Below are 17396 nucleotides of genomic sequence, written 5' to 3'. Positions count from 1 at the left end.
AATTTATTATTTTTAGTCATCAATTAATCATTAATAAATTAAAGTATGTTAGAATTAGATTAATAACTATATATAAATTATGGCAAAAAATAATCAAATTTAACAATTTTTTAGTATTTTTTTAGGAGCACCAACTGCAATCTCATTTCGGATGCAACACATTTAAAACATGGTGTTTCATGTTAAAAAGTTAAGATATTTGTGGTTGTGGCTCTTGGTTAGTGGTTGAATAGCTGCCCGGCCCATTAAATAAATTCTTATAAATATATGTCTCCCTCCTCAAGAAACGAAAAAATTGACGAGGAAAGTTGAAATGTAAATTGGTAATCATATCTAATTTTGTGTATTAATATTCAATAATATTTATACCGGAGAAGAATATATACATGAATTGTTATTAAGATTATAAATTTATGTGTAATTAATTCATACACTTTTTATATTATTATCCAATTAAATACTTTAATTGATTTATTTTAACTGTAAGACTTTGTTATTTGTCAACAAGTCAAATGCTAATGTGTCAATTAGATACCTATATTGCATTGGATACATCTAGGTAAATTTTTTACTTTTACTGTGTAATTGAAAAATTAAAATTTAAAAAATTTTAAATTTGATAGAGCTTAATATTAATATATCGATAATCTATAGTATTTTACATATATACTCATTCAATTATATTAAATTATATTAAATTTTTTAGATGATTATTTACATAATAAATTTAAAAATATTTTTTTATAAATATATCGATACGTAATTCGATATAATTAAATCAATACGTAATTGTTTTTCACAATCCATCGTAATTAAATTCTTCAACAAAATAACGATTGATTTTAAGATGAGGGTCTTTTAATTAACTAATATATATATATATATATATATATATATATATATATATATATATATATATATATATATATATATATATATATAATGTCAATGCTAGAATATACATGTTTGTTAGCTCTAAATATTTATTGATTGCGTTTATTTTTATAGACCGAATATAGAAACATAAATAATAATTATTTAAAAAGTGTTTAGATAGATAAATATAAAGATTAAACACAAACTTTGTTTAAAATTTTTTTATTTATTTTTAAACGAAAAATAATAGTAGATACGAAATTTAAGAGGTAGACATGGAATTTTTTAATGAATTTTTTTCTATAGATAATTATTATTTCTTTTAATTCTAATTTGAGATTTTTCTGATCTTCACTGCATCGTCATTTTTAAAGAGGTAATTAGAGAATATAGAAAAGTATTATTCTTTCTATTCTTTTTTCTATCTTTGTATTATTTTTCTTTTATTGTATTCTTCTTCTTTTAACTGAGATAAAAAAAATTAAATCCAGCACGTATCGAATCTTTCAATTTATACAATAAAAAAAATTCAAAAGTAAAAAAATAAAAAAATTTAAAAAATACAAAAATAAATTATACCTAAAAATTTTTGAATGTTGAGTTAGACAAAAGAGACTCAATAGACAGAAACAAAATTTAACAGGTAAAGCAAGTATCATTCATTCACTATCCTTCAATAACTGGATGACAAAGAATGAGTAAGAAACAGAAAGAGAGAGAGGAGAGCAAGAGAGATATGTCTATTTTAGTCTTATTCATGTGTATCTAAACATAATATTAGATATTACATTAGTGTCTTATACATTATATTCAAATACAATACACAAAAAAAAGTTGTGGTCAGCAGATACTTTTAGTATGTTAGGAGGCCAATGGGGAGAAGTAATCAGTTGTGACAAAGTGACAGAATCGTACATGTCTTTTAGTGTTGGACGAGTGCAAATTGATACTTATATCGTAGATATGATTAATGAATAGGTCCATATTATAATAGGTACCAGTGAATTCGATGTGCTAGTGAAAGAAGTGGAACGGGAGACTTTTGGATTGAATTGTTATATATGAAGAAGCTAATAAAAAATTTGACAATAGTTGTGAACAATGAAGAACAGTTGTGGAAAGGGAGTGTGTGGGTACGAGCTTAAGGAGTGCATGAATTATAAAACCGACAGTTTTTAACGACCAGGCAGCCAATATGGTGATGATAAAGTTGAGGAAAGACGGAGAAGATAAAGGCAAGGCAAGTTGGTAATTCTTGAAATTATTTTAAATGAGTGGATTAATTATCATTCAAAATAAAATCATGTAAAAACGGTAACATATCAAACAATTTATGAAGGAACTGAAAGGAAGAGCGAATTGTGTGGGATGTGATTATATTAATTATGAAGCTGATTCTGAAAATACAGTAATATGAATTTATGATGAAGGTAACTTTAATGGGTTGGAAAGAAGGGGCAAAAAGAATAAGAAAAAGAAAGTTCTATGTAGGCTTGATGCTAGACCCAACAATTTAAGGATGTCCAAAAAAAATAGAAAAGAATCTTTGGACTCGGTTTCCTCAATCAACCAGTTCGATAATGTTGGGTTGGGTCTAGAATCCGAATCAAGTTTGATGAAAATGGAGCGCGATTTTCACGATAGGATGGGCACACAAGGAAAGGGTCCACGACAAGTGTGCAGAAAGCTGTATTTTCGAAACTTGTGCTGGAGACCGACGTGGAGAAGACCAAGAGAGATCAAATCGGTGTTGAAGAAAGGAAGATAAAGGCTGGCCACGGCAAGGGAGGCTCAACGTGGCAATGGAGATGCGCAACCCTGACGCCACTTATGTTGGGTCATGAGATCGAGGAAGAGTTGGTGGCAGAGAACCAAGCCGCTACTCTCCCGACGGTGACATTGAATGGAAGGACCGGTTGGTTGGGTGTGTATGCTGATGATGAAGGAACGGGTGATAGAGATGACATTGTGAATGATTCCGGCACAAAGGGAACAACATTGACAAAGGGACAAGGGGAGCTATTGGAACACGATAAAAAAGTAGTTGGGAAGAGCATGGTTGATAATGGTGGTTCGAACAAGAATGAAAGAAGTAAAGAGAAACAAAGATAGTATTTTGGAGGAGCAGATTCTTGAAAATAGAAAAAATTGGTGTCTTGGATTTGAAATTAGGTGCAATTTTATACAATAAAAAAGATGATATCATGTACTTGTTTTGACGCTATTATCTTGATAAAAAAATATATTTTTTAATGAAAAAAAAGATATTTTTTATTTTTTAGCGTATTTGATAAATTTATAGTAGTAAAAGTAAAAGTACTTAAAAAATAAAAAATAAAATATATTTTTGAAAAGTTGTAATTTACATTCTTTTTTAAAAGATCTTTTTTTTAAAAAAAATATTTTCATGTAATGAATAAACAAAAAAATAATCTTTTATTGTTATATCCAAACATAATTGATAAATAAAAAGATCTTTTTGCATGAAATATCAAACATAAAATTACTTTTAGAAGTTCATCCAAAAAAGATCTTTTTTAGAAGTTCATCCAAACAAGCCTATGGCTATTCTCCAAGCACAAAATGAAAAAAATGTTCAAAAAAAGATTGACAAAACAGAAAGAAAAAGCAAGACACTGCAGGTCCAAAAATTAAAAAAAAAAAGTATAATAATTTATTAAAATAATTTGTTCTTGAAATGTTAGGGAATTAATGGGTGATAAAAAATTGAGTATGGTTAAAAATCTCAACAAAAAATTTAAATTGAATACATTAGGTTTGTTTGAGATTAAGTGGGAGATAGTGACAAAATTTGATGTAATAAAAAATCGGGGGAGTGATGCTGTGGGATGAGAATACGTTGGATCGAAGGGTGTCTCAAGTGGTTTACTGTTAATTTGTAATTTGAGATGAAATAATATTTAAAATGAGTCGTTGTCAGTTATGTTTTCTTTGGTGTATGGAATTCATATAAGAGAAGAGAAATTTGATGTGTGGGAAGAATTGAATTATATTATAGGATTACGTCAATTTTTATGAGAGACTTCAATGAGATTGTATGCAGGTGGAAGAGAGAAAAGATACACTGTCATATTAAAAATAATTTAGTAAGAATTGGATATAAGAAGATATGTAACTGGTGGACTCCTACTTAACATCTTGCAATCTCAGAGTTTTTAGTAAGATCGAAATCGTTGGAGATATTTTCACGAATATAAAATTAGGAGTACAAAATTAGGAATCCAATATAAAAAGAAGGAGCGCAAAAAATAATTGATAAATTTTTTTGTTATTTTTTTTTATAACTTTTCTGTTGTAAGTGACATATCTGCTTTTTTTTTTTACGTAGTCCACGGTAAGCTCCTTGCCTCTGACCTTGCGTTCATCCCTGCTTTCTTCTTCGTTTACTCAGGGTTGTGGTGATCCTTTAGAGGACATATATTTTGGTGTTGTGGCTGTGTGGGTTGGTAATCACTTGGGTCGATATATGACTGATAGAAGAGATATATATGTGGACGTCACTTGGTGTATAGATTTAAGGTTGCGTGGGTGAAGTTAGATGGGAGTTGCTTTAGGGGTTATTAGCAAATATAAAGAAGGGTTTGAATGGGTTAGTGAGTTTTTTTGATACGATGAAGTGTGATTAATGAGGTTGCACGTCATCTCTCTATTCAGTGGGTTTGTTACGGCTTATAGTTAGAATTAGTTTATTTAATTTGTTTTGGACTTTCGGGCATATTTGTTTTCGATTTTTGGACATGTTATTTTGTTTTGATTTGCATGTTATTGTGCTGTATCTGGCTTCACCTTCTCATTGGGATTTTGTAAGTGTTGTAACAATAAAAAAATTATAAATTTTGATATTTGAATTTGAATTTACGAAATGGTTAATGATAAAATATAAATAAATTTCTATATAAAATGAGAGATTTTGAATTTTAGTATTATTATTAAAAATTTTTATTGTATTTTATTATTTTTAATAATTTTATTTTTATATTTAATTAAATCGATTTGATCACGATCTAACTACAATGACATAATCCATTCATTCATCGATTTCTGCAACTTTGGTACTAACATTATTATTAGAGGTAATGACTAAATCAATACTCGAAGGATTCAAACGCTGACATTTTAGTATCTCACTATTATTATTAACAAAATAGTCTTTAAAAGATTTTAAAATTTGACAAGCGTACCCATGAGTTTGTCGGAGCACATCTCCGGTAAGTATAGTGCTAACATGGCCACTACATTTTGATGACATGGCAAAACCCTCCCCCATCCCCACCCCCACCCCCCACCCCACCCTACTTCTTCCTTTCTTCATTTTGAACGCACTTCTCCTTCCCCCTCCCCAACGCACTCTCCTCTTCCCCTTCCTGAACGCACTCTCCCCCCTCGCTAACCCTAATCCTTCTCTCCCCCTCCCTAACCCTAATCCCCCATCCCCAACGCACTTCCTTCCTCCTCAATCCAAAATCCCCCCTTTCTGAACCCTAATCCCCTTCTCTTACCCTTTTGAATTCTAATCCCCTTCCCAACACAGTGTCTCACACTCTCAACTCACTCTTCCCCAAAACAGCAGTAGTGAAACTCAACCTTCTCAGTCTTACAGAGCCAGTGTCATCGACACCGCACTGTTGTCATCTCGTCGTCAGGCCTTCTATGTTCGCCAGTGTCGTCTATCTCCTTCGTGGCATTGCGTTATCTGTGCGCCTTCACCGCTGTCGCCTTCAATGCTTGTATCTGCTTGCTGCTAGCCCCTAATCACTGCCATACCTCCTCTGTCTGGGTTCCATCTTGGCTCCATCATATCGTGCCCCCTCTGTGTCTGGTGTTCTTCTTCTATTCTTGCTTTGGTGGTGTTGTATTAAGTTTTATTTTATTTTATTTTGATTATTGTATATGAATTTGTTTATTTTCACTGAGTTTCATTGTTATTAATTTTTTTGAATGATAATTTAACCTAAAAATTTGAGACAATTCATGATTTGGGACAACTCTGTTGATGTTGAGGTTGTTATTGCTGTGAATGGTAGTGTTGCTGGAGGAAGAGGGGAGTGTGCGTTGGGAAAGGGGGAGTGGTGGAGATTATTGTTGCTGTTGATATTAAGGCTATCGTTACTGCGAGTGTGCGTTGGAGAGGGAGAGTGGTGGAGGTTGTTGTTGCTGTTAATGTTAAAGTTGTTGTTACTGTGAATGGTGGTGTTGAGGGAGAAAGAGGAAGTGTATGTTGGGGAGGGAGTTGTGATACAGTGGAGACTACGATGGGAGAGAAGTGTGCGTTGGGGATGGAGGCTGCGACAAGGAGGGAGAGGGAAAGGGAGGGAGTGTGCATTAGGGAGGGAACTTTGGGAGTGGTTTGTCAAGTCACCAAAACACGGTGGCCACATAAGCATTGTGCTTGCTGGAAATTTACTTCGGCGAGTTCGAGAGTACGTTTGTCAGATTTTAAAATCTTTTAAAGACTATTTTATCAATAATAATAGTGAAGTACTAAAATACCAGCGTTTGAATCTTTCGAGTATTGATTTGGTCATTGCCTCTTATCATTAAACTCCTCATAGCATCTACTAATGAGTTAAATGCTTGTCGATTCAATTCCTAACATCCTATTTTCCTTTTTTTTTTTAACTTTGGATTTGGGTCTGTTAGTCTTGTCAGGGAATAGACTTCGCTTTGGATCGCTTTGGATCAATCATGACTAGTTGGGCTTGACAAGTATTTAATTTTGGTTAGAAAGTTATATGTCTCTCAAAAACACACATTAAATGCTCACGGACTATTTGGTTTTGCCCTTTATTCTTAATTTATTTATTTGTTTATATTGCTTGCTTCATATATTTTTAAAAACTTATCCAAGTTTTTGATAATTCAATTCACCCCATTTTTAGTTATTGATGTGGTTCGATGTGAACTATAAAAAATATTGATGAAAAAGCAATCAACTTTCTCTCGTTGTAAATGCAATGATTATAAGAAAAAACTGAATATATATTTTAGAAAATTTCAAACATGGTCAATATGACAACCAAACTATGAAACTTGTAGTGAAAACTTTGATCGGTTGGATACATCATTTGGAATTTTGGATACATCCGTGGGTTTTTTTTTTTTTTTTTTTTTTGAAATAAGAGAACTCAATACAAAGTAGAGCCAGCAAACAGAAAAATCAACAAACCAACACCAAAACGTAACCACTTAACAACTTAGAAAAACAAATACTTATTCCATTTTCATTTTCATTTTCAACATTGCCAATTTGCCATCAACAATAAAAGAATCTTCACACTCCACTCCTTGTAACAAAAGGGATCCGTGTTTCCTTTTTTTCTTTAAAAATAAATACTTCTTCCTAGGAATAACAGCAAAAAGTAAAACAACTTGAATCTTAGAATAGAAATTTTAAATACTTCACCCAGATTTCATTTCTGATAAAGTTTAAGACCAGGTCACCTAATCGTGCACCGCTTATAAAACACTTAGCTTCTTGACTGAAAAAATGGAACAGAAGTGCAATAGAGACAGAAAAGAAAAGTAATAGGCATCTATCCATCTGAATATAGAAAACAAGTTTAGATTAAAACACTAGACAGGTATATATATATATTTTTTTTGGTTTCCCACGGTATCCCCCAACCCGGCAGTTCAAGGACTAATCCGCCGCGATACTGAGCTCCATTTAAGGGTTTGCCGCTGGCCAATGGGTTGCTGCATGCACAAGGCGGGATTTGAACTCCCGACACTTGCTTAAGCGGACTAGTGAGCTAACCACTAGACCAACCCAACTTGGTTCACTAGAGAGGTATATACTTGCATGAATTCACACACTTGAAGGAATATTTCACCATCAACTTATAGACCCTTCGAAACGAAGCCTCATGGCAATAAAATAAAAACTGAAAACAAAAACGCATATTGAATTGAACTGCACTAGTATCACAAGAACCATGTGCTTTAAGTCTTCAACCTTAGACCTTATTTCGTATAATATAATATGGGCTACAAATTTGACACTTTGAAACAGAATCATTATATCTAACATGAGTCTGTATGTATGGAAAAGCAACAGAAAAGTAGAGTATAATGCTATGTACTTAATTGAAACTAGCTCTTCAAAAACACGGAGCTACTTTCACAGATCTATACCTTTTAGAATACAAAGTATAAGGAGGAAGAAGCTTTCTAACTAACTCATGTGAATCAATGGTTGTCGCAAAACTGATGAGGACCCAACCAATCCAGAAGTTCTTTGTTCATTGAATTCCTGTAGAACTCTGATGAGGGAGCGTGCTTTCTTTGCAGCATGAGGGGTACCATCAGTGATGATCCAATATAGCAAAGGCATGATTGAAGATTCCGCAACAAGAAAAGCTACAACCCCTGAACCACCATGAACACAAAGAGACAACAAAATCGACACGCAGTGCTCCTTTGCCACACGCGAGGTTTCGGACTTCAAGATCCAAATGATCAAGTGCAATGCGTCAGCTTCTAACACGGCCCTCGCTCCCTCGGCTGTCTCGGCCAATGCAGCTAGAACTGCTAGGCAATCCGTGACGAGACCAGCTTTGTCCAAGGAAGAAGATAACACACTAACAATTGCAGGACCCGCTCCGGCTGCCAGCACTTTTGAGTGATTCTGGGGATGTAAGAGCAGCCCAAAAATCGCAACCACAGCATTCTTCTTCCCACACATTATAGCATCGTCTGATCTATATAGCCTATCCTTGCCAGCTAAACAAGAATGGATTGTTTTTCTTTCTTCTTTGATCATCTCCACCAAACCGGGAATCCCCTCCGGATTATCTCCAATGATTTTTCTAAATTCTTTCACGGAACAAAGATAGAATATGGTAGCAGCTGCCATTTGGCGAGATTCCAAACTAAGCCCTCTATTTAGCACTTTGAGAATTGGCGCCAAACCCCTGCTCTCCATTATACATTGCTGGCCACTGCTATGCTTCGAGAGCTTCAACAGTGCAGCAATTGCATTCTCTTGCACTGTTCTGTCACCGGTGCTAAGAAGATCAATCAAAGGCGGCACGGTCCCAACCTCAACCAAACACGTCCGGTTGAAAACGTTAGACCTCGCGAGCAGGCGAACCTCGTAAGCAGCCTTGTTCTGTTGCTCCTCTGTTCCAAAGGCGAGTTTCCGGGCAAGAAACCAGCAGAGGAACTGTACGGCGTGCGCCGCTGCTGGACTACCAGCCTCGGCTGATACTCCACTGCGCTGGTGACTCCGGTTGCTTGGCTTGGCTACCGAGATGCCATTATCAACACAGAATTGTTGGATGAGCCTTTTCAGTGTCGTGTTTGGAACCAACTCTGTGTTGGTGAGCCTCTCCCCTGTTTTGGGACACACTCTGTTTCCAGCTTTAAGCCATTTCTGAATCGAGATGCGGTCGTAAGTCTGGCCGGTGGAAGTAGTCACCGGATCAATCATCAACTCCAGTGAGATCGGACACCGGAAATCCTCCGGCGGCCGCTTCTCGCAGCTCAACTCTTCACTGCCACCGCTGCTCCTTCCCTCGGATTGGGAATTTTCATGAAGAGACGGGAAATCAACGTCTTCGAATATCACTCCTCTGCAGTAACACAAGAACGAAATCAAACCGCTCAACAAGGAAACCTCTTCTTCGTCGGAAACAGAGGATGCGGAAGAGAGCATCACGTCTTCTAGAAACTTCACCTCTCTGTTACAATCGATCCATGTCTTGATTTCGAGGTAGGTGAGGGTTCGCTTCATGGCGTTTAAATCAGGCTCGATTCCTCTCTCGAACTGCTGCAAAACCGAGTTAACTCGTTGGGCTTCGGTTTGGTCTTCCGGATCGAGTTCGAAGGTGACTTTCCTGGCTTGCTTCCTAACTAACTCAACTAACTCTCTAACTTCCCAACAAACTTTGATGACGTGGAGGGGCAGCGCGTCGAGGGTGGCAGCGATAGTGCGAAAGAGTGACCGTAATTGGGATGCCACGTGGCGGGACTTGAGAAGCATGAAGAGGCGGGCACCTTCGCGGGAGCAATCTTGTAAGAGGAAGTGAAGATTCTGGAAGGAGAAGTGGAGGTCGGAGAGGGAGGGAACGGCGTCGTTTGGGAGGAGGGAAGCGTGGAGGTCTTGGAGGAAGATGAGGAGGAGGGAGACTTGGCGCGTGGCCTCACGGGCGTTGCGGCGTTGTGTGAAGAAGGTGGTGGTGTTGAGGATGGATTGGGAGAGGGTGAGAAGGGAGGAGAGGAGTGTGGCAGGAGAGATGGTGTCGGAGGGGTGGACCGCTGGGAATGATAGGGGACGGCGGGGATCGGGGGGTGGATGGGAATGGGGATTATTCGGAGTCATTATTTTTTGAATTTTGATAGGGTTTCAGGAATGTTGGAACTGGCAACAATTTGGATGATTGCGTGCGACGTGCAGGGAGAATTATAAGGGGCAAATCATAATTCGGATAAAATTTATCCTATGATTTGGATGTGTTGGATTTTTTTAAATTAAACTTTCGAGTCAGAAAATCAGAAATTCAATCTGACAGACTTCTTGACATGCATAGTCCGCAAAATACCAAAGTATGAATACTTGAATAGAGAACAATCAAGTTAATCAGTCTCCTAGGCTGTTATTCGAGAATAAGACAAAAAAAAAATCGAGAATGAGATATAAAAATAAAAACATACAAATTAATATTTTTATATTTTATTTAATAATAAATTAAAATAAATTTTAAAAATTTTAAAAAATATAATTATAAAAAATTAATAAAAATAAAAATAAAGTGTGTTTTTTATTAATATTTTTATATTTTTTTACTACTTATATTTAGGAATGAAAATAATTAAGCGATTTATCAAAAATCTTTTATGCTTAGTCTGGCTTAACTTAACAGAAAATAAATTTGGATTCAAACTATTTTAAAAATTTAAATTTTTAATAAATTAAACTCAAGATTATGAAATAATTTGTTTGGCCTAGTAAGCCAACTTGAACATATTAAAATATATAAATACATAATTTTATTATATTTAAAAAAAACATAATAATAAAAATTTAAATTTATATTATTTATTTTATTAAAACTTTTATTTATTAAGCTTTTTTCTTTAATTACATTTATATATTTTTTAATATATCTAATATTTTTATTTTACTTGATTATGTATTCATTTTATTATTTATTATTTTTTTAAAAATTATTTGACTTTTAATAAGGTCTAGACCAAGTCAAATTTGTCAATAAATCAAACTTAGTACTTAGTAAATAGGCTATAATAAGTTACATGTTAATCAATTTTACAATTATTCTCTACATACAAGTTATTTTTTAATATAAGTCCATTAAAATCATTTATATTCACGCGTGCACATTCTTCTTCTTCTTTTTCATTATCGTCGTCACTAACACCACTTCTTCCTCCTATTCCTCCTTTTTTTTTCCATTGAAAATTTTCTCCTCATTCTCCTCCATCATCTTCATCACCATGATCATCATCGTTATAGTCATTGTTGTCGTCTTCTTCTTATACATATCGTCATTATCGTTATCGTTGAATTTTTGTCATATTGATGATGTTGCCTGATTTAAAATTAAAGAAAATATTTTTGTGCATTTGTAGCAAAATTTTGATATAGGAGTTCTGAATCTGAATTGTTATTGTGATGAGTCTGTTCTATTCTTGTTTTGATGTTTTTAAAAAACTTTTTTTTAAACAAAAAACTCAACACAATAAGGTGGAGTATTTAGAAAGTCCAAAGTTACAATACAAACACTAAACAAAAAACCATAGTTATCTCCGACATTGCCATCAACAACTAGACGGAACAAAGCTAACCCACTCTTTGTAGCTCCTAATCGACTTGGTAATAACTTCAGCAACACATGTTTCTTGATTTATGAAAATCTTGGTATTCCTTTCCAACCACGTATTTCAAATGATAGCAAAAAAACCAATCAGCCACTGATGAGCGGATAATTTGTACGCTTTTTGGCATTGTTTTTAGTATGTTATTAGTATGATCTAGTTAGTTTTTAGTATATTTTTATTAGTTTTTAGTTAAAATTCACTTTTCTGGACTTTACTATGAGTTTGTGTGTTTTTCTGTGATTTCAGGTATTTTCTGGCTTAAATTGAGGGACCCGAGCAAAAATCTGATTCAGAGACTAAAAAGGACTGCAGATGCTGTTGGATTCTAACCTCCCTGCACTCGAAGTGGATTTTCTGGAGCTACAAAAGCCTAATTGGCGCGCTCTCAACGGCGTTGGAAAGTAGACATCCTGGGCTTTCCAGCAATATATGATAGTCCATACTTTGCTCAAGATTTGATGGCCCAAACCGGCGTTCAAAGTCACCCTCAGAATTCCCAGCGTTAAACGCCGGAACTGGCACCAAAGTGGGAGTTAAACGCCCAAACTGGCACAAAAGCTGGCGTTTAACTCCAAAAAGAGTCTCTACACGAAAATGCTTTAATGCTCAGCCCAAGCACACACCAAGTGGGCCCAAAAGTGGATTCTTATGTCATTTACTCATCTCTGTAAACCCTAGGCTACTAGTTCTCTATAAGTAGGACCTTTTACTATTGTATTTTCATCTTCTGATCTTTGGAATCTTTTGATCTTTAGATCTTTTGATCATTGGGAGGCTGGCCATTCGGCCATGCCTAGACCTTGTTCTTATGTATTTTCAACGGTGGAGTTTCTACACACCATAGATTAAGGTGTGGAGCTCTACTGTACCTCGAGTATTAATGCAATTACTATTGTTCTTCTATTCAATTCCGCTTGTTCTTGTTCTAAGATATCACTTGTTCTTCAACTTGATGAATGTGATGATCCGTGACACTCATCATCATTCTCACCTATGAACGTGTGCCTGACAACCACCTCCGTTCTACCTTAGATTGGGTGGATATCTCTTGGATTCTTTAACCGGAATCTTCGTGGTATAAGCTAGAACTGATGGCGGCATTCAAGAGAATCTGGAAGGTCTAAACCTTGTCTGTGGTATTCTGAGTAGGATTCAATGATTGAATGACTGTGACGAGTTTCAAACTCCTGAGGGCGGGGCGTTAGTGACAGACGCAAAAGAATCACTGGATTCTATTCCGGCCTGATTGAGAACCGACAGATGGATAGCCGTGCCGTGACAGGGTGCGTTGAACATTTCCACTGAGAGGATGGGAGGTAGCCACGGACAACGGTGAAACCCTTGCATACAGCTTGCCATGGAAAGGAGTAAGAAGGATTGGATGAAGACAGTAGGAAAGCAGAGAGACGGAAGGGACCAAGCATCTTCATACGCTTATCTGAAATTCCTACCAATGAATTACATAAGTATCTCTATCTTTATCTTTATGTTTTATTCGTATATCACCCATAACCATTTGAGTTTGCCTGACTAAGATTTACAAGGTGACCATAGCTTGCTTCATACCAACAATCTCTGTGGGATCGACCCTTACTCGCGTAAGGTTTATTACTTGGACGACCCAGTACACTTGCTGGTTAGTTGTGCGAAGTTGTGATAAAAGAGTTGAGATTACAATTGTGCGTACCATGTTGATGGCGCCATTGATGATCACAATTTCGTGCACCAGCCACCTGTTACGTTCGACTTTTCTTACATGAACTCCTGTCTAACTCTCAAAGTGTTGCTGAATGGTTCCTGGAATAGACCAAAATTTATTATGGGCGTATAACCAAGCACACTACACCTGCCACGTGAACTCACAGCCAATGAATAAGTGGAAATCATTCTCAGTTTCTTTTTTTGCATAAAACACAAATCATATCCCTGTGATTAATAATGCCTAATCTAATCAATCTTTCCTTAGTATTGACCTACCAACTAACACAAACCAGGTGAATAGCTCAACTTTTGGTGGTACTAGTCCTCTCCATATAGATCAAGTGAAACTATAACTCGTAATGTCCTCCGGGAGAGTCTCAGCCTGCAAAGCCTGCACAAATGAGTTAGTAGAGTAAACTCCTGATCTATCAAATTTCCATACTATTCTGTCCTCCCTTTCACTTGTTAACCTGATAGATTGTAGAACTCCATGAAGTTGGTTAACTAATTCTAACTCCCATTGGAATAGTACCCTTCTCCAATAAAAGTTCCATATCCACTCCAGCCCATCCCAGAACCTACAGTCCCCTATTACAGATCCGACTTGATTTGAAAGCAAAAAAAGCCTTGAAAATACATCCTGCAACACACCACATGGTAGCAAATTATCTTCCCAGAAACGAATTCTTCTACCATCTCCTAACTCTAATGATTACACTCAGACAATCTTATCTCTCGCTTGCTGTTCTCTTATCTGCAGTTGAGAAATGTCCCTCCACGGACCTTTTGTATTAGGAACTGGCTGACAAGAAAGAAGGACATTTGGATTCAAGTCATTACAGGAGCACACAATTTTCTTCCATAATGGGCAATCCTCCTTTAAAAACCATCACCACCACTTGAACAACAATGCTGTATTCCGGAGCACTGCATCGCCCACGCCCAAACCCTCGAAGCGTTTTGGAGCTTGCACAATATCCCACCTTACCAAAGGTACCCCATCCCTTCCATCCTCATTACTCTACAAGAACCTCCTCTGTAAAAATATCAACTTATCTGCTACTGCTCTGGGCATCTTATATAAGCTAAGATAGTAAACCGGCAGACTATTAAGCACAGATTTGATGAGTACTAGTTTACCAACTTTATTAATCGTTTTGGCTTTCCACATATTAAGTTTCTCTTCTACTTTGTCTATAATAGGTTTTCATGTCTTGACCAATTTCGAATTCACTCCCAAGAAATACCAAGATATTTGACTGGCAACATTGCTTCCTTACACCCCAACAAGCTACACATCCTTTGTGACCACTCTCGCTCGCAATTAACCGGAATCAAGCTAGATTTATCAAAGTTAATACTCAAACCAAACATCATCTCAAAACATCGTAGAAGCCGCTTATAATTGCAAATAATCTCCTCTTCCAGGGGGCAAAAAAGTATTGTGTCATCTGCAAATTGCAAGTGAGACAACTTAATATTGTCTTTTCCAATCAACAAAGGAGAGATCCTTCCATATCTTACTGCCTCTCCTACCATCATATGAAGGACCTCAACAACAAGAACAAAAAAAATGGAGAAAGAGGATCCCCTTGTCATAAGTCCCGTTCCATCTTAAAAGATTTAGAAGGCGAGCCATTTATCAAAAGTGACATAGACGTCGTGCACACACATTCCTTGATCCACCCTCACCATCTTTGCCGAAAGCCCATTTTCTGAAGTATAATATCCACAAATTTTCATTTGACTCTATCATAAGCTTTTTGAAAGTCCAGTTTGATTATTGTCGATTTCTTCTTTCTTTGCTTCAACCATTGCACAGTTTCACACGCAATCAAAGCCCCATCATGAATCTTTCTCCCCTGCACAAACGCACTCTAAGTCTCCCCTACTAAGTCTGGCATTACCCTTCTCGTTCTCCGCACCAACACCTTTGAAATGACCTTATACACACTCCCTACCATGCTAATCGGCCGAAGATCTTTAATCTCCCTTGCTCCCACAAACTTCGGAGCCAGAGCCACCCATGTAACATTAGAATCTCTTGGTAGCTCAGCTGACTGGAAGAAATCCATGACAGCTGTAGTAAACTCAGGACCAATTTTTTCCCAACACTTCTTTATGAAGTTCATATTGTAGCCATCACAGTCAGGGGCCTTAGACGACTTGCAATCTCAAACTGCTTCCTTTATTTCGTCAGATGAAGGCATCCTCTCTAAGTCTGTATCGTCTTCTTCCTGTATCTTGTTAACTAGGCCATCCCGAATACCTACCAAAAGTGACATTTCCTGATGATACAAGTTCTTATAAAAATATCTTATTGCACTCTTAATCCTGGCTTGATTCCTCACCAATCTGCCACTTATCACTAATGCATCAATCCGATTAATTCTTCTTCTTGCTGAGGCTAAATTGTGAAAATATCTAGTGTTCTTATCCATGTACTTAGCATGTCAGGACCTTGACATCTGCTTCCAATGGATTTCCTTCCTGACATACCAACGCTTACAGAAGCTAACTAGAGCTCTCCTTCTTGCCTCCATAGTCCCATCATAAACTCCATCACTAGCCAAATCATCCAACTTCCTGATTTCATCTTCCAACTGCTGTACCTTCAAATTAATATCACCAAACTTCTCATTGTGCCATCTACTCAAAGGTATCGTTAAAGCCTTCAACTTTTCAGTAAATTGAACCTCACCTAGACCCCTCAATTCCTCCTTCACCATTTTGAAAAACCCGTCATGTGTGAACCAAGAATCTAGACTTCGAAATGGCATCGGCTCTCCTCTAATCTACTGTCCTCCACTATCAAAGGACAATGATCAGATAAACCTCTTGGCCCACCTTTAAGCCATAGCTCAGAAAATTGTTCAAGCCATTCTAGGCTAACAAAGACTCTATCAATGCGACTGCAAGATTGGCCTCTGAACCATGTAAATTTGTGATCATTCAGTTCTAAATCCACTAACTCCATATCCCGTATCCATTCTCTAAAATCTTCCGCTGATGTTGTTAAAGCATTAGTTCATTTTCTTTCTTCTACTCTCACAATCTCATTAAAATCACCCATATAACAAATGGGGACCTGGCATACTCCAGCAATAAGACTCAACTCCTCTCACACAGTTAGCTTCTCCTCCCTGACATGTGCACCATACGCCAAACAAAACGCACAATAAAAATTATTACTCATAAACAACCCTTCCACACACAGCCACCTCTCCTCTTTATAACAGTTACTCAACTTAAAAATTATTTTATCCCACACTAACAATAGACCTCTAGAAGCCCCATCGGAACCCACATATTTCCAATCCACCGCATCATTTTCCCAAATTTGCACTACGTCAAACTTAGTAACTTCATTCTTCTTTGTCTCTATCAAGCCTAGTATATTCACATTATTTTTTCTCTTAAAATTTTTAACCATGCCCATTGTTTTTAAAAAACTTGTAGTGTATTTTGAAAATATTATGGTGTATTTTGGAAATATTTCAGTGTATTTTTATTCTGATAAGTTCTACATAATTCAAAACTCTTTCTCTTTCTCATTTTCATCTTTTGCTGCTGTTTCTTCTTCTTTTTCATTATCATCATCATCTTTTTTCTTATTTATTATTTCTCTTGTTTTACCTTCTCAAGTTTTTTTTTGTTTTATTCTCTTAACAAGAATAAAAACAAAAAAATCAAACAAAGAAGAAGAAAAAACACATAATGCTACAAAATTACTTGAAAGAAGATGAACATACATTCATTCAATTAAAAAAATTAATAAAAAAAGAAGAAGCAACAAAAGATGAGGAGGAGTAAGAGAAAGAGTTTTGAATTATGCAGAACTTATCAGTACAAAAACATTAAAAATTCTTAAACAATACACATAAATATCTTAGTTTTACATTAAAATTTGCTGCAAATACAGAAAAATGTTTTCTTCAAGGCTTCATTTTTTTCTTCTT

The 17396-nt window shown here is 36.0% G+C and overlaps 1 protein-coding gene across 1 annotated transcript; it reads right to left on the bottom strand.

Moving 5' to 3' along the window:
• Positions 1-7835: 7835 nt before the first annotated feature.
• On the bottom strand, positions 7836-10453 carry LOC112802559 (U-box domain-containing protein 18). Its single transcript, XM_025845823.3, has one exon. It carries the CDS (start codon positions 10217-10219, stop codon positions 8072-8074), a length of 2148 nt encoding a protein of 715 aa, XP_025701608.1. The 5' UTR covers positions 10220-10453; the 3' UTR covers positions 7836-8071.
• Between the last annotated feature and the right edge of the window lie 6943 nt (positions 10454-17396).

The sequence above is a fragment of the Arachis hypogaea genome, chromosome 5 (assembly GCF_003086295.3).
Source record: "Arachis hypogaea cultivar Tifrunner chromosome 5, arahy.Tifrunner.gnm2.J5K5, whole genome shotgun sequence".
NCBI lineage: Eukaryota > Viridiplantae > Streptophyta > Magnoliopsida > Fabales > Fabaceae > Arachis > Arachis hypogaea.
The sequence above is the reverse complement of the archived record's forward strand: the minus strand, read 5'-3'. Positions and strand labels throughout refer to the sequence as shown.

What these genes read in the sequence shown, in the direction of transcription:
- LOC112802559 (XM_025845823.3), bottom strand. Translation starts at nt 10,219, where the DNA reads ATGACTCCGAATAATCCCCATTCCCATCCACCCCCCGATCCCCGCCGT.